This window comes from Phalaenopsis equestris, unplaced genomic scaffold, assembly GCF_001263595.1.
Source record: "Phalaenopsis equestris unplaced genomic scaffold, ASM126359v1 Scaffold000263, whole genome shotgun sequence".
NCBI lineage: Eukaryota > Viridiplantae > Streptophyta > Magnoliopsida > Asparagales > Orchidaceae > Phalaenopsis > Phalaenopsis equestris.
Window position 1 is genome coordinate 596,962 of NW_018164705.1, and position 18,857 is coordinate 615,818.

General features: G+C 31.8%; 2 protein-coding genes across 2 annotated transcripts in view; one reads left to right on the forward strand and one right to left on the reverse strand.

Moving 5' to 3' along the window:
- Window positions 1–2,306: 2,306 nt before the first annotated feature.
- LOC110024602 (LOB domain-containing protein 24-like) lies at window positions 2,307–3,551 on the forward strand. Its single transcript, XM_020724662.1, has 2 exons — window positions 2,307–2,526; window positions 3,165–3,551. Exons 1-2 carry the CDS (start codon window positions 2,362–2,364, stop codon window positions 3,507–3,509), a joined length of 510 nt encoding a protein of 169 aa, XP_020580321.1. The 5' UTR covers window positions 2,307–2,361; the 3' UTR covers window positions 3,510–3,551.
- Window positions 3,552–3,739: 188 nt separating this feature from the next.
- The window catches only part of LOC110024634 (zinc finger CCCH domain-containing protein 40-like), a gene marked incomplete in the record, with an annotated part of 16,282 nt that continues 1,164 nt past the window's right edge, over window positions 3,740–18,857 (reverse strand). The window contains 2 exon segments of the mRNA XM_020724708.1: window positions 3,740–4,759; window positions 11,459–11,682. Coding sequence (XP_020580367.1) covers window positions 3,919–4,759; window positions 11,459–11,682 — 1,065 coding nt within the window.

An 18,857-nucleotide genomic window follows, 5' to 3' on the forward strand; every position in this document is an offset into this window, starting at 1 on the left:
CTTTCTTTGGGCTTTTGTTTTTTTTTTTTTTCTTTTTTTTTTTTTTTGTGTTCTTTTGTGTGTGAATGTGCATAGTAAAGCTTGTAAGCAAAATAACCACAAAAAATTTAACTTTTCTAGCTACAAAAATGTCATTTTTATTAGTCTCCATTGTATAGGCTTTTTGTACTTCTCTTTTTTATATTTGAAGCATAGACTTGTGCAATGAAAATTTAATGTTTGATAAAAATATCAAATTAATGACTGCATGATCAAGCTTTTAATGCCAAAAGCACCTTAAATCATTGATTTCATTGGACTTTCATCCTCCTATTGTGTAAACCCCACTAATGGCACATCTTGCTTGTATGTGTAAGAGTCTGAAAAAAAAAGTCAACTTTTGGCTGCTGGCCATAGTTTTCAAACATAATTAATATTTACAACTTGAGCCCAAGTTGAGCATTTTTATAAAGTTATACTGCTTTCCTTTCACCAGGGAATGCTATTCTTTTAATGCAGTGAAAAAAAAAAGATTAAGTTAATCCACAATCTAGATCCATAATGATGCCATTAAGCTGATATGTTTCTAAGAAAAAATTATTACATACATTCACCGTACGCAGAAATGTGTACAGTGAACCAATCAAAACACCCCCCTCTATCAATAGCGTTGTGTCCGGTGTCCGAACAGAATAAGCCCTCGTTTCTAAGGGGCACTTACATACACAAACCTGATTCCTATGAATTTACATATCTAACCTCTAAATTTTACTATTTACATTTTAAATACCTACATATTTCATATCACATAAGACTAATATCACTAACTAAACTTTTTAAAAGAGAAATACACAGTTTCATGAACAGGTAAGGTGGCATATCTGTAAAAAATTGAAGCTTTATAGGTGTTAAATATGTAAATAAATAAGAATTGCTTGGCATGTTTGTAAATCATCCTAATTTAAAATGTGGCTTTTGTTCCGACCTTTGACTTTATCTCAACAAATTGTTTTAAGACAAATGGATTAATTGGATTATGAAAAAGTATTTGACTTTTATGATAAGTATTACACGTAAAGTCATTATCCTCTATATTTAAGATAGTAAATTGAGAAAAAATGATATTACAAGGGCAATATTGTAATTTAATATTTTAATGATGTCGTCAACTTGAACTTAATAGAAAATACTCTGATAAGTTTGAGGTAACACGCATATGTTGTCACAATATTTTAAAAATGAGCATTTACATATGTGATACATGCCGCCCAATTCCTATGTATTAATATATCTAACATATGTAAGTTTGTTTTTTACATTTGTACCGCCCAAATCATTCGTACCATGTAAGAAATATCATCGCTTTAACTTTTATGAAAATGAAATGCATCATGTAGGTGACATGTATGTTACAATTGAAGTTTAGATATCATATATGTATAAAATTACGTGGTATGTATGTTGAAATAGGGCCATTTACGGCGCCATTCTTACGTGTTTATACATCTCACACCTAATTTTTCATATTTACACAAGTGACGCTCAAATCTTTAATATCGCATCAAAAAAATCACAGTTATTACATTCTAGAACTTAAATGCATAGAACTGAAGTGTTATGTACGTAAATATGAAAGTAATATCGCATCAAAAAAATCACTATTATTACATTCTAGAACTTAAATACATAGAACTGAAGTGTTATGTACGTAAATATGAAAGTTTAGGTGTGATACATGTAAATACATGAGAATTATGTGCTTCAATACCCTTGCATTCAATTAACCAAATATGTCATTTGCTTTTCATGCCATGTGCTAATTGCTGACTTTAGAAATGATGATATAATTCAATGCATGTTGCTACTGGGGGATTAGGTTATAATATTCAACAAAGATAGGTATAAAATTGTATCATAATAAATATATGCATGAAAAGTTGACAGTGATGTTAAAATGTTCAGTGGTATGCATGTAAATATGAATGTTTAGCTGGTAGATATGTAAATAAAAAAATAATAACAGTGTGCGTGTGTGTGGAATACAAGCCGAAATAGACATCTCTCAAATACACACGCTAAAGATTACATATTTACATATATATCCCGGCATCATTTAAAAATTAATTTCCTTATTATATCTCCCCGATCAAATTCTATTTTACATAAACAGACACTTAATAAAGCAACATTTTTAAAAGCCTGAAAACCTTCCAAGCTCGTTCAAACTTTTTACTAGCCGTTAGGGTTTCCTTAACACTGCTCTCCAATACTATATCAATGGCGTTCTCTCCAATGGGAAGAAAATCAAAACAAATCTTCTTCCGGTCTCTGCAACAAATCTTGTGAAGATTTTAGTGAAAAAGATCCAGAGAGGATAAGAAAATGTCGAGTATTAATGGAGGAAGAAGATGCGCAGCTTGCAAGTATTTAAGGAGAAGATGTTCTGAGGATTGCATACTTGCTCCTTATTTTCATCCTTCTAATCCTTATAGATTTGCTTGTGTTCATAAGATCTTTGGGGCCAGTAATATTGCCAGAATGCTCAAGGTAATAAATATGCCTATTATTATGAGGGGTATTTATATACATATCACACACATATCTTATATAACTATATTTCTAGCACGTAAATATTTATATTTGCATGCATGCCCCTTTAGCATCACATCAAAACTACCACCATCACTATCTCTTTAGAAGTGAAATAAATATTAAATGTAAATATAAAACTTTGGGTGTTAGACATAAATACATATGAATTGTGCTGTATGCATGCACATTTTTCTTATTATTTTTATTATCGTGTTAATTTAGCATTATTTTGAATACATATGCCATGATTTGTATAAAGGTTTAGGGTCATTGGCCATTGACATTATTGATGGTTGCACAAAATGTTTAGGACTTCATGGTAAGAAGGAACTACTTTTCATGAGGTGATTTGAGTTGAGAAATCATTTAAACTCAATTGCTATATATATATATATATATCAATTATGTTGCAGAGCAAATTGGTCAAATTTATCATATTAATTTTGCTCATATTTATATCATAGGTAATAGCATTATATGATTAATAGACTGAATTTTTGAAATTTCATTTTACTAACTTCATTTGAAAAAAAAAAAATCCAACATTTCGCATATAAAATAGTGTAACCGGACGTTCAATATTTATTCTTCAGCACTTACCAGCCCATAAACGGGCCGAGGCAGCGGACGCAATGTCTTGGGAAGCTTACTGGCGGGTGCAGGACCCAGTATACGGCAGCAATGCAATCATAGCCCATCTTCAGCACGAGATTCGTAAGGCCCAGAATGAGCTACAAATGATCAAAGCACAGCTCGCCATTCATCAGGTAATCCTGCAACAACACAGTCAGGCCCAGCCCAATCAACAGATGCAGGCCCATCAGGAAGAAGCATATCTGGCATTTGAAGACGAGGCATTCGTTCTTCCAGATCTGCCTCATACAGCTTCGGATCAATGTGAAATTATAAATTCAAGATGTACAGATGATGTTAACTAGTAATTTACTAGTCAGGCCAGCCAATTTCTATAAATTTACATATCTGACTGCCAAATTTTCATATTTACATACATGACTCAAAGCTTTGACATAACATACCACTATCACTAACATATTTAATGATTAGATATGTAAATGCACAAGAATTGTAATATGTATGTAAATTTTCCTAGATGTTATCAAACAAAAACATAACTTGATATGATAACAAAACAATCAATAATAGTCACTCAAGCAGGAAAATATAACAATCATCTAAAAGCTTCAAATTATACACCAGTGGTATCTAGTCACATAGCAGTGGATAATCACGTACTAGGGAGAGGAGCTGCAATAATAATTTTATCATTCCAGAATTTGATAGAATTGCTTCTAGGCACCACAATAAACAGCACAAACACCAAAAACATCAACTATGTGATGAAGATGCTAATTCCGCAGCCGATGGCTGGGGCTGCTGTGTTGCCGGCAATGGTGGCGGAGGCCGAGGTGCTGCCATCTGTTGATATGAGTTGTACTGCTGCTGCTGTTGTTGCTGCTGCTGATACTGAAGCGGCGGAGGTGGTGCCATATAAGCATAAGGCGGATAGTATGGTGGGTACTGTCCCCTCATTTGCATGGCAGGTCCTTGATACATCTGGGAGGGACCTTGCTGCATTTCCAATCCAACCTTACCATCACCCGACTCCTGCGACGAAGGAGCTTTCGCTCCCATCCTCTGTGGATCCATCGACGGATAGAATGTTCTCTCTGTCGGCAACGGAGGAGGAATGTTGAAGTAATTAAGAGGCAATTGGTGGTTAGGCTCTAGGGTTCCGGGAGGATGAGGTTGTTGGCTGCTCTGCTGCTGTGATATAACCGCCCGAGGGAGAAAGCCACCATGGGACACAAGTGCTTGGCGGGCGGCTTCGTCGTCGCCAGTTTCAACTTCTAGCTTTTGTGCTTGGGGCTTCCCCCACATTAGTTTAAGGCGGAGGCCTTTGATAACGAGTTTGTTGGAGAGCTCCTCAGCGGCTTTCTCGGCGGCTTCTCGAGTAGTGTAGGAGACAAAGGCACAAGCGCGTTGGGACACCATACGAACGGATTCAATCTCTCCATGCGCATAGAAATGGTCCCGAAGATCTTGCTCAGTGATTCGGGCATCAAGACCGCCGACGTAAAGTGTTTTTATGCTCTCGTCATCGGGTGGAGCGAGAGAGGACATCTCACCTGCCTTTCCCAGAAGTTTGAGGGCGACAGGATCATTCACACTGCAAAAATAGATGTGGCATAAATGAGAATCATCAAATGGATTGTTATTATTTTAAACAAACATAGAAAATTGAAAACAACCCTTCAATTGAAACTATTCGAACAAACTTCGCATCAATAAAATTCTCATCATTTTTTTGGTGTCTATAACATAAGAATAATAGAAAAAAATCCATAAGCAATGTTCTCAGATGCAACTGAGCAATAATCCACATGTGCAAAAAGAGTAGTTTTGTAGCAGGCACTCATTTGTTTTTCAATAAACCAGTCTAAAATAACTTTCAACAAATATCATATATCCTACAGCGTGCTAGAAAAAGAAACCTATAGTACCAACGAATTTTAATGCCTTACAGCCACATGCAGCTCGAGCAGGAAAAAAAAAAGAAAAAAAATTGTGAAGTAATATTTTATAAAAAGTTATGTAACGGATAACTATCAGTAATGATAATACTTGTTTCATCAAAAGACAACTAAGTTTTAATTTGAAACAGCAAATTCATCTTTTGTAATTTCAATTGAAACTATTCGAGCAAACTTCGCATCCAAAAAATTCTCATCATTTTTTTGGTGTCTATAACAAAAGAATAATAGAAAATAAAATCCATAAACAATGCAACAAAGCAATAACCCATGTGCAGAAAGAGTAGTTTTGTAGCAGGCACTCGTCTGTTTTTCAATAAACCAGTCTAAAAAAACTTTCAAAAAATTTCATATCCTACATTGTGCTGGAATATGAAACTCTTAGTAGCAACGCATTTTAATGCCTTACAACCTCATGCAGCTCGAGCAGGAAAAAGAAAAGAAGGAAAATTTTGTCAAGTAATATTTTCTAAAATGTAACGAATAACTATTAGTAGTAATGATAATACTTGTTTCATCAAAAGACAACTAAGTTTTAATTTGAAACAGCCAAGTCATCTTTTGTAATTTCCTATTAGAATAGTAGTTTGTAGCCATCAACCATTCTAAAGAAAAGTAAGCTTATTTTGAATTAGAGCTTATATTTGACTAAATACAAGAAATAAGAATCAGCATTTCATAAAGTAAAACAAATTTGCATACAATTGTCATTAATCAACATTCCGCAAAATGCAAATCAGAGGCAAGCAATACTACACAGAGGACAATCATTAATGCCTGAAATTAAGTCAATTTCTTTTTCAAGTATGCTTATATTAATTGCAGGCAATAATCATTAAAAAATAATTAAGAAAGACGATCGAATTTGATATATTGGTTAGCATTCAATGAACTGTTCTGCACAATTATAAAAAAGGTTATTATAAAATGTATTGTTTACTGTAACTTGAACAAAAACATTGGAAGTCATCCTAGAACATTACATAACATAATTAAAATAATAATAAAATATTACAAAAAAAATTAATATGAAAAAGACGTATGATGCCATAAAAACTATCAATTAGGTCCAAATCAGCCCACAAAAAATTCAATCCGCCGTAGCCCAATTATAAAGAGTCAATCAGACAACAACAAGAATAAAATGAACATTTTTTCAACTCCTTTTCTCCACCCTTTTTTTTTTTTGCAACTTCATTAATAATAAAAATCTTCATAAAAAATACTAACGCCTAATGAACCTTAATGCTGAAAAGAAGCCTTCATGAGATTTAAAAATGTTTTGTCATGCATTTTGAGTTGTCTAGTGCAACCAATACCTTCATTAGATTAATGAATCAAATACCTAGGCTATTCATTGCAAATTCTTGGTGGTGTACTTTGATGAAAAATTAATTGACAGCTCAATGGAGGTTGATCATTTTTATCACTTACATCAAGTTTTGCTTAAAATAACATGTGAAAAGTTGTATATCAATCTTAAAAAATGCACATTTATGTAGTCAAAAGTCATATTCCTTGATTTTGTGGGATCTTCTAAAAGCTTTAAAACCAGAACCATCAAAATTCAAACCATTCTTCTATCTCCAATATTAGGAGCTTTTATGTGTTTAGCTACTTCTATAAACGGTTTAGTAGCTCCATCACTGCCCATTTAATAAATATTCTTAAGAGAACAACTTTGTTTGGACAATTTTTTAAAACTTCAGTGGTACTAATCTGCAAAGCACCTAAGCTCTCGGATAACTACATGAATACTAAATTTTCATAAGAGGGTTCTTTGCAACCCAGTAAAGTTGAAGCAATAAGAAAATGCAAATTAGACCAAAACATTCCACAAATATCTAAATAATCATGGAAAAAAAAGTCAAACCATGACAGAATAAGATTAAAGCATATTCTCATGCATTTTTTGGCCCGTCGTAATTTGTGATTGTATTTTTCTTTTTTTTTTGTGATTAATTTCATTAGATGTAGTTATCTTTTTAGATAAAAAGATGTGAATTTAAATATTGTGTTAGGATTAGATTTAATATCAAATAAGTATATTTATTTTATAAATGACAAAAAGGTTTAAATGATTCACTTCCCAAATTATAGATGTATTCCAACTTAGTCCCTTCTCAAATATAATCCAATCCATTTCCCAAATTATAGATGCATTCAGCTTAGTCTCTTCTCAAATATAATCCAAAATAACCTCCGTTGGATTATTCTGGATCAGAGTTAATAAGTTCTAAAAAAAAGTATTTTGGATCAAATGGCTAAATCCAACATATAAGATGGTCTGAGACTAAAATGCGCCCCTCACCCCTTAAAATAGTTCAGGGGCCATTTTGATCTCTTACTCTCCTAAATTATTTTGTCCCAAACCTATAACATTATTTCTATAAATAGAAATAGCAATGAATATCAATGATTGAATGAATACAATTTATTTGTGAAGCCAATAAATTGTTCTCTATATCCAAATTGTGCATATGGATCACACCAATTCATCCTTGCTCTCGCTTCCATCCAGGTACCAAGTTAAAGGCCTTAAAAACATACTATGCAAGCTTAGAAAACCAACTTCGATTGATCTTGTAGAAGGTTGCAGGAAATTTTCAATATGAGATGCCCTTTTTTTTTCAACTAGTGTCTCTGTCAGAAACTTTTCACAGCTCTAGAAAGCTGTTGTAAGAAATGAGATTAGTAACAATGAGATAAAAACTTGGTTTCAAGTTTCAACATTGAGTAGAATGAAAAAAAGAAAAGGAGAAAAATGAAAGATATTAAAGGAAATGAAAAATTATGCGTGGAGATTGATTATGTTACAAGAATTTGCTCCATGAAACTCTCCCAGCGCTCAAAGGAATAAAAGATACGTGCAGAAGAAAAAAAAAATTAATATGCAGAAAAGGAAATCGATAGAATGGAAGAAGAAAATCATAAAGAAAAGAAATGGAGTAAATGCACGAAATATCTAATGATCTGGAAATTGCTATGAATCATTCTGCTCATATCCGTTACACTTCTAAACAGGCAGAAGAAAAAGATCTGGACAATAATATGAATCAGATTACTAGGACTAAGCAGTCAGTTTCAACAAGAAGGCAACACAATAACAACAACAACAACAACAACAAGAAACTTTTATCCCACTGAGTGGGATCGGTTACATAAATCATTTTCTTCATCAAGTCCTATTGAGGGCCATATTTTCATTTAATTCTAATAAATTAAGATCATTGTTTATATAACATGTCCAAGTCTTTTTAAGTCTAACTCTACTATTCTTAATATAAGTCGAATCTAAAAGATCAAGCCTCCTAACCGGATTATCAAATGGTCGACGTTTAATGTGAGCAACCCATCTAAGGCGACTGTCTTTAATCTTGTCTACCGTTGGCGCTACATCAACCCTTTTGCAAATATATTCGTTTTGCATTTTATCTGTGTAAAGCCACTCATCCACCTAAACATTCTCAGCAACAATTAACTCAAGTCATATGCTGCTCTTTTAAATGCAAATATTCTCCACGATAAAGTATTGCAGGTCCTACCATCATCTTACAAAATTTTCCTTTAAGCGGTATTTTTTTTATCACACAATAGGTATGATGCATTCCTCCACTTCAACCATCCAACTTGAATTCTACTAATAACATCCCTATCTATATCACCATCACTTTGAACAATAGACCCGAGATATCGAAAATGTCCACAACTTAATATGATTTGATCACCCATTATTACAACTCCGCCACTAAATCTATTACTACTAAAATTACATTCCATATATTCAAATTTAGATTTAGATCTACTCAAATCTACTCAAATGAAGGCCTTTAGACTCTAAAGTAGACCTCCAAAATTCAATTTTTTCTTGAACTCTTTCTCTAGTCCTATATTTATCATTAGCAAAAAGCATACACCAAGGTACATGCTCCTGTTAATGTCCAGTAAGAGCGCCCATAACTAAAGCAAAAGGATATGGGCTTAAAGTCGATCCCTGATGTAATCCAACTAAAATAGGAAAATACTTGCTCAATCCTCCTCCTGCTCAAACACAAATAACAAGTCTAGCATGCATATTTTTAATGACTTGAATATAAGTCATATCAACACAATTCTTTTCTAAATTCTCTAAAGAACTGTTGTTGGAATCTTATCATAAGTTCTTTTTCTGAATCAAGAAAAATCATATTCAGGTCCTCTTTACTCTACACTTCTCTATCGAATCCCTCAATAAATATATAGATTTCATAATAGACTTGCTCGACATAAATGCAAACTTATTATAAGAAATTTTTGTATCACGTCTTAATCTATAATATATTACTCTCTCCCATAATTTTAATGTATGACACATTAACTTAATTCCTCAATAATTTTCAGTTTACTCATAAAAAATAATTATTTATCTTTTAAGTGCCCTCATATAATTCTATGATAATATTTCATTATATTTTTATCTTCTAATTTTTCATCTTAAAATCCAACACTAATAATTGATGTTGAGTACTTAAATTTTCAATTGAAATGACCTTACAATCTTTACATTCTCCACAATCTATATTTCTCATAAGAAAATAATAAATTTTTATTTTATTAGATCCATTCTTATAAGTGATTAAATATTGATTTTCTTTCTTAAATAAACCATTCGTAATAATAAAATGCTAAAGCAAAATTCAATATGACTTTAATTTCTTCATTAATCACTCCAAAACTATATCTATAATGAATATTTCTAAAATTTTATAACACTCTATCAACATGCCTATTTAAATCTCGTCAAATAAAAATTCTTTCTTCAAGAGATTATTTGTATTAATTCTTCCAAGTCATTCCATTTTTTTTTTTTTTTTTTGAAATTAAATCTAAATCTACTTGAGGAGCATAAATACTAGTAAGATTAGCAATCTTAGAACAAGAAGATAACAAGGAAACAAAAGGGGACCAAAATACTATTCCTCCACTAAAACATCTTTTTAGTATTTAAAATAATATTAAAAAAATTTAGTAAGTCAAGTAATTCACAAATATCCTAATATTTTTACGCTTCTATTGAGATACCATAAGATCCTACTGATTTTTCGCCTATAATTTTCTTTAAACCTCATCAACTTCTTTTTTACTAATGCGACAATGAAAAAAATATATATTATTATTAACAATAATAAAATCATTGAAAGTCGATCGTATTTAAAATGTAATGTTTTAGCCAAGGTCAGTGGTAGGCGGCCAGCGAAGGGTGCGGGGACAATGGTCGGTGGGTTGCGGTGGTTCGCGGGCTGCAGTGGCAGGAGGCGGCGGTGGCCAACGGCGGTAAATGGAGGCAATGGTGGTTGGCAAGCGGTGTCTGAGGTAGTTGGCGGCTAGTGGCAGTGGCTGGCGACAAACAGCGATGGCCAGTGGTTGCGGTCGGCAACCGGCCAGCGGTGGGCAGCAACCCTCCACATTGGGGTGTATATTTGAAATCGGTCGTATCCAACGAATTCCAAATATAGAGAAGATTAACCATAGAGTGAATTTTATATTCATTTTTATTTTATACTTCATTTGAAATTTGGTGGACAAATGCCAAAATTCTTAATACCTATGCAAAAAAAATACAATGCATTGCTTTTTCTACCAACCAAACAGCCCCTAAATTATTTAGCTAATTACTTTTTCGTTGGCTTACAAAAATAACACCATCCTTAATGACTGTTGTTTTGTAAAACTTAAGATATTTAGGGCTCGGGAGTTGCATATTTAAATCAAAGCTTATCTACTTCAATTTATTTTTCACTTAGTAATTTAGACTTTATTTATACAACCGGGAAAAAAATACCTTTTGGCAAATGATTAAAAATAAATTGTTTATATCGATTGAATATATTATGCAGTTGGGAAGCGATAATTCTAAGTTATTATCAATTGATTATAGTTAAATTCATTGTAAATTGGACGATAACGTAGAAAAAACTAATAACTGCAAAACAAGATCAATATTGTAAATCTAATGCAGCATGAAACAAAGATAGCGTGAAACTGTTTTAACCTCAATTATTCTTTCTAACTTGATAGCATTTTTCTCTAATCAAATAATTATTTAAGAATATAATACATAATGTTAAAAGAATATGACTGAAAATATATACAAGCATCGTCACATAAATAATTTAAAAAGATTCATGATCAATTTGTGAAGCATGTTATGCTAAGCATCAAAAGAGAAAAAAGGTAAAGGAGAATGCATTAGGTTTGGTACAAGCTGCCCAAGAACCAGATTAATAAAATCTTAAATATATAACATGTTATCTGAAAGTACAACTAAAAAGAACCAAGTTGGTACGTATACATACCCATAATATCGATCCTTTATGTTTTGCTGCGAAAGCTCCCCAGTTATAGGCATTTCGTGACGATAAGGGCATTCAGCGCCTCGAGTACATTCTCCGCGGACATAAAAACTGCAAACATGTGCCCGATTTCTCTTGTAATATGGTGTAGTCCTTTGAAGCTTTAGAATGGTATCATTTGGACGTAACTTCCCATAAGAAGAATCGTAGTCTATTCCAGCTCTTGTCTAAACAGTGAACAAAACAAATAAAGGTAATAATGTTAGCTGATGGTTTTTTCTTTTCTTTTTTTAATGTCAATATTATCATCAACTTTAACAATAACTAAAATGAGTATGATATTACGCAACAGCTTGCTCTATTTAATGCCTGAAAAGTTTTCAAAATGATTGATTTAGTTAAGAAAATCAATTGGCACTATTGCAAATCCACAAACTTGTAACTGATATATTTATGAAAAGCAAATTCAAGCGATTATAAACCATTTCCTTAAAATGATACGGCACTGGTACAAGCACAAAATAGATGGTTCTTTTCTTTTTTAGCTTAATGTCAATATTATCATCAACTTTAACAATAACTAAAAAGAATATGATATTACGCAACAGCTTGCCCTATTTAATGCCTGAGAAAATTTCAAAATGATTGATTTAGTAAAAAAAATCAATTGACACTGTTGCAAATCCATAAAGTTGTAACTGATATATTTATGAAAAGCAAATTCAAACGATTATAAACCATTTCCTTAAAATGATACGGCAATGGTACAAGCACAAAATAGATACTCAATCAAAGGAATAATATGTCTGCTACGTGTTCATGTTGATGATGTAAAAAAATAATCAATCAACTTTTAAGCCACGCTACACTCCAAAGGTTTAGGGCAAAAGAATTTAATAGACACAAATTTTTATTAATCGGTTATTTCATAAGGTGAATCCTTAAACAATATTTCTTCAAATAGCAAACTTAGTGCATTAAACCTGCAACCATCAGAGCAAACTTAATTAATAACAACATCACATGTTTCCATGATGTATGCCAATAATTTGTTTGCAAGAGAGGTATTTCACTTCAAGGTCTTGCACTGAGATAGTTGCTCTTTTAAGGCACTTCCTAAACCAACCACAAAAGCAAGGGGAAAAAAAAAAGCCAAACCACATAGCTATTAAGAATTTCTACTTGATAATTTTCATACATTCCTGCAAATTTGCATTCGTTCTTGGATTCAAAAGAAGTTTGGACTTCATGCCAAAAAAGAGAAAAAATACTTTCAGCTGCTTTGTTATGCATGGCAAAGAGAATTTTAAGGTATTTTTTGTGCTAGAGAAGTGATTGGAGGGGTAATGTCATAGGATTGGGAGAAGAGAGAAATAGGAAACCACATTTTTCTGTGAAGAGAGGAAGACATCAGGAGAGAGGATACCATCACGGGAAGAGAACTGTATATATATATAAGAGGACAAGAATGACCGGAAGAAAAACTCATATTGATTCATTTCATAATCAAAATAACAATCATTCAATTCGTGTAAAACAATAGAGTTACTAGTTAAAATCAGACTAATATAGATTCAAAATTAATTCAAATCCAAGAAACTACTCAAAATTTTATCTAACTTACAACAATAATAATCCTAATAATTAGATCAAATAAAATTTAAAAAAATCCCAATATAACTCAAAATATTAAATATTTAGAAATAATCTATTTGTATTGCATCAATCACCCTGAGGCACATAGAATCCTCTTGAAAAGTTACGCAAATACCTGTCAACCTGCATATCTCGAGAAGAATCTTACAAGCATATTGTAATTATTTGATTAGCTTGATTCTTTGTAAAATAAAAAGTAAAAATAAGATACTCAATCTCGGTAAGAAAATGAGAGCATGATCTCTAATTTAGGCTCAGAAGCAGACTCTATTATAACCTTAGGTTTAGGTTCAACCAAAGCTTCAATTATTAATGATTAATCAACTAAATCAAATTCATATGCAAAACCAAATCAACACAACAATAATTCTTAACGACAAACTCAGCACTAGAAAAACACTTTTGAACTAGAAGAATAGGCTTCCAAATTTGATATAGATTTCTAAACCTTTGGAGCTTGATAAGTTGTTGTATAATACAGGTTATCATTATGATCAGATGGTTCTAAAATAAAATGTGATGGAAGATCATAGCCAAAACTATCATAAGAACCATAAAAATTGTGTCCATAATCTTCATGAGATACTTAAGCATCACAAGAATATTGATAGTGATCATATCCTCATGCTTTGTATGTTTTGAAGTTAATTTATAAAATCTACAAGACTGTTGATAATTATAATGATAGTCACAATTGTAATATAATTCAATGTAATCATAAATTATATGCATGATGATTGTATTGTTCCTCGACAACTCAATTAGTGTCTTTAGGCAATATTTTAAACAGTGATCATAGAACACTTATATAGACATCACTTGTATAATAAATAATGTTTAATGTCTAAATTATATTGATGAAAATGTCAACAAATTTACAACAAAATTCAAAATGAATAAAGAAAACTTTACAATTCCAAAGGCCACTTTTTAAGCTAATGATGTATCTTCATAATTGATTCATTTTACATAGGTCAATTCTCTTAGCATTATAAATGACATGAAGGTGTAGAATAGGAAATATAAGGGGATGAATATGAGTTAGCTAAGGCTTAAATATAGAAACCACAAATAAATTTAGCTCAATGCCAAATCGATGAATAATAATTAATTTGAAGTCAATTTGATGGACTCATAAAGAAGAATTTCTTTTTTATCTTTTTTATTAATTTTCTCACAAATTCGCGTTATTCCTTGGACTCGCCCATAAAGAAGCCAAAAGATATCAATTTGGGTTGACTAGTCAGACCCATGTCTGACCTAAATTTGACCAAACCCAAATATATATCATTTAAACCCGACATGTTTATTAAATGAGTTAAAAATCTAACTCAAAGCTGATCTACCTCAAACTTGATTAACCTGAATCCAAAGCATTTAACATGTTTAACATAATGGGATAAGTAGTATAGATCTAAAATCGACCCGAAAGTTAACCAGGTCAACCTGACACCAATTTTTTTTAGCGGAGTTTGGGTCGGGTGTCAGACCAAGTTTTGACATTCCTACTTTGGGATTTTTGCCAAAAGAAAATGATGCAAGTGGAGAGAGAGAGAGAGAGAGAGAGAGTTCAAAAATCTTGGTATTCCTTGAAGGGAAAAAAGCACGAGAAGACAGAATACACTCAAGGAAAAGTTGGTCATATAGAAAGATAGAGAGGAGTACTTGAGGAAAAGTTGGCCATAATGAACATATAAATCCCACATAATTCTGACTAAAGCGCCAAATTTATTTTCCACTCAAAATGATGGAGAGAACTATAAGTTTTTTTTGCAAATGGAGAGGTGGTGTAGATCATGGACAAGCTTAAAGGAGTTGTGGATCATGCAAAAGAGCTTAAAAGATAGGGTGAAGTGCTAGACATTCTTGTCAAAGATGACCCAAACAATAAGGTTAGCAGCCTCGACAATGTTGAGAAAGATCATAACTACAAATTCCCATATAAAATCCAGTGAGTCGGGCTCCAGCTCATAAAATGTGTTCATTGGCACCTTATTGCCCTTTATCGCCTCGATTGTGTCTTTAAGCCGGAGAGGAACTAGAGCTAGCAAGTCTACGATTTTCTCGTCACATTTATGGGACTCACCAGCCGCCTATTTCTAGTCAACAAAGGAGAATGAAAGGGAGGAGGGGAAGGTACTAAGGTCAATGCTATAAAGAAAAAATTGCATTTGGAGGGAAGAAGAAAATAAAAGCAATGAGGTTATACTGAGTTCTTTATCGATAGGAATAATATTGCTAACATTATCATGGATGGAAAGAAAACTAATGACAATTTAGTCAAAAGCAAATTGGGGCTGTATGTACATTTTTAAACAACATGAAAGATATTTATATATTTTTAAATCAGAAGGGGTCTATATACTCATTATAATAAATCAAATGGGGAGGTTTATAGTTTAGTTATCCCTAAAAATAAAGATAATACTAAAGATTAAATAAAATAAGGCTGAAATGAATTCTTTTAACTATATAACCTATATATTATAACAATCATATGTTTCAACTTTGCACCATTGCGAGTTTTCTTCATATTTTCTTGTTAAATATCTTATTATTGCTTCATTATTTACCTCCATTATTATTTATATTTAGTATTGTATGTTTTTAACCACAGGGAACCATATATATTTTAATGAAAAAACTAAATCTAAATTAAAAGTATAAGATTCTTTATTCCTTCATGGTTGATATTGAATTGTTATTGTATAAATTTCATATGCATTTCTTTATATCAAAATCATTATTCATGTCCATGGCAATTGTTGGTAAGTTAAACTTTCAAATAAACAGACTCAATGCTTCTCTCCAAAGCAAGTGTAAAAAAGGATTTATGCATCCTTAATCATGCATCACAAAAGGCAACTCCTATAAATTAAAACCATGACCTCTAAATAGTAAAGCCCTTGGGAGTAAACAAGTCGAGTTGAGCTCAAACTATCCCCGACTTGAGCCTAACTGATCAATCGAGTTCAAGCTCAATCTCAAACATGAGATCAATTCTTTTAAGTTTGAGCATCTCATGATTTGGCTCATGTAATTAGAGAATAAAATAAATGATTCTACTTCAAGCATTAAAATGATAAAAATAATGAGTAATTAATGAAGAAATAATGCAAAATTAGTTGACAACGAAGAAAGGAAGAATTTTTTTTTTAATAAATTCATACAAAAACAATGATTTTTTTTTGTATTAAATATTAATATTTTTAAATATGTCGGCTCGCAAGCAGATAAGTTGAGATCCAACTGGCTCAAGCTTGCCTAGTTAGCTCATCAAGCTTGGCTCAAAAGGAAATTTATCTAGCTTGCCTACTTAGCTCATCAAGCCCACCCTATAACCTCAAAGTGCTTTTCTTATGCATTGAATCGTATTTAGTGCTCGCATATCAACAATTTTGACATTCTATTAGGCTATATGATGTAGTTTAATTTTATAAACTCTCAATTTAAATTAAATATTTTTTTCTACTTTGTTACATGAATGCTTAATATAAGGAGTTTGCTCCAACAAATCAAAACATCACTTTTTATTGCACTATGTATTATGACCTTTAAAAAAAATTATGCTTAATTTACAAATTGCACGTTGAGAACTTAGTAAAAATAAACATCATATCATCAAGCAGTTAGAAAGACTCCCTAAAATAGATTTTATTTAATAGCATTTAACTAGTAATTCTTTGTTGACGGTTAATTAAACCTACAAGCCAATTTATATGGAAAAGGAAACTAAGATCTACCATATTGATGATCTATAAATTTTAAAAATCAGGCATGTCACCATATATCTATATATATAAACACATACTTGACACATAACAGCAAGAGATTAGCTTCAAAGGGGACAAGAATGCAAATACTGCAATCATTCAAAAGTTAGAAATTGAATTGAGGTACCTATGGCTGCAAACTAAGACTTTATGAAGTCCAAAGAATACAAACATCTCCTTCCATAAGAGAACTTTATTAAGAAAATGAGAAAAAAGAAACAAACAAAAACAGATCAATATTTCTTGTGGAAAGATTTATCCACAAATCTGGAGAAAGGAAAGAAATTGATTAGAAGTGGCTACTAAGCAATGAACACGGCATTGAAGTGTGGGCCACTAGCATTAGCTCCGTAAGTAGCTTCAAACTCTATAAAGTGGCGACTGCTGCTAACTGGAATTACAAAAGGCAAGTCAATGTAATTTTCAAATTACACATTCCACTCTTTGGCATTAATACTCTCAGCTAAAATGGGTTTCTCACTACCTTCACTTCACAAATCAACATCAACCATATGGAAAGATCGTGATTGCCAAATGAACAGATGGAACTTGTGCACAAAAACTAAAATGGATTATACACATTGGAAAGATATAGAACAATAATAAAAATAAATAAATTGCTGTTGTTGAGGAGACTAAAATCATTGAAACATGCAGAAAGGGCAAAGGATTATAACTAAAAGGAATACAAACAGTCAATAAAAAAGTACTACAAAAGTGGGTAAAGTAAAAAAGTACCATATTTACCAATTCCACACAATTTATGTTATTTTACAAATCACAATAAAGAATATTTGTTATTTACTAAATCAAATCAAGGGCATCTTACTGATCAAATGAAGGTCAAAATCATCAGGAATGAAAAGTTGGCATGAATAGAAGCTATTTAAAAAGGTTTGAAAAAAAAAACTTTAGCACCTCTTGAATCACTCAGCATTATCAAATGGAAAATGACAATTCATAAAATCAACCTCAAATAGTTACAATAAGGCTGAAGATGATCACAAGAATGGCCCGTATTACTGATTTCAATAAGATAGTGTTTCCCTAAACAAAAAAATGCTTATCATTAAACATAGGATTAGAGGTATGGTTGGCCTCATGCTGAGGTCATGCTCCCATTAATTAGTTTTTTTTTTTTTTTTTTCCTTTAATACATAGAAAAAGAAGGCAACATAGTTTATGATATAAAACTTCTTAAACATGGGAAAAGTTCAATTAAGAAAACCATGCCTCAGTTTAATCCAAACTTATTAAACGTAGTTTAACCAGAACTAACAGTCATAAATTATCATTTTGGAATGAGCATCACTTTAAATACCTCGTCTCAGTTGATTTCAGGAGCATCTATATGCCTCTGATTCCAAATCAGTAAGTTTAAAAAAATATCAAACACATGACATAAAACAAGCAACATGCAAGCCAAATCAACAACTGTCACAGAACACAATCCACAACCATTGTACAAACCTATTGCATTTGAACAGGAAAATTTATGATGGCATACAGCCAGATATCCAATAAAGTACAATAACCATATCAAGCTATGGGTAAAAAATAAAAGTAGACAATACAAACCAATTAAGTACAGTAACCATATTTAGCTGTAGGTACAAAATAGTAGTAGATAATACAAAATTGAAATTTTGAGCTATAAAATTATAAATATAGCAGGTAGCAGGAATGAGACAAAAGATATGATAGTGTGGGCATCCTTTTAAAAAAAAGGGTATTTAATAACACTCAATTCCTATATTATTTACATATCTAACAGCTAAACTTTGTTTTTTTACATTTATACCACCAAAATCTTTCATATCACATCAAAAATACCACTATTTTAACTTTTAAAATGTGAATCACACCATTTCATGCATAGGTATGGTGGCATATAAGTACAAATTGAATTTTAGGTGTTATATATAAAATTACATAGGAACTAAGTGGTATATATGTAAATCTTCCTTAAAAAA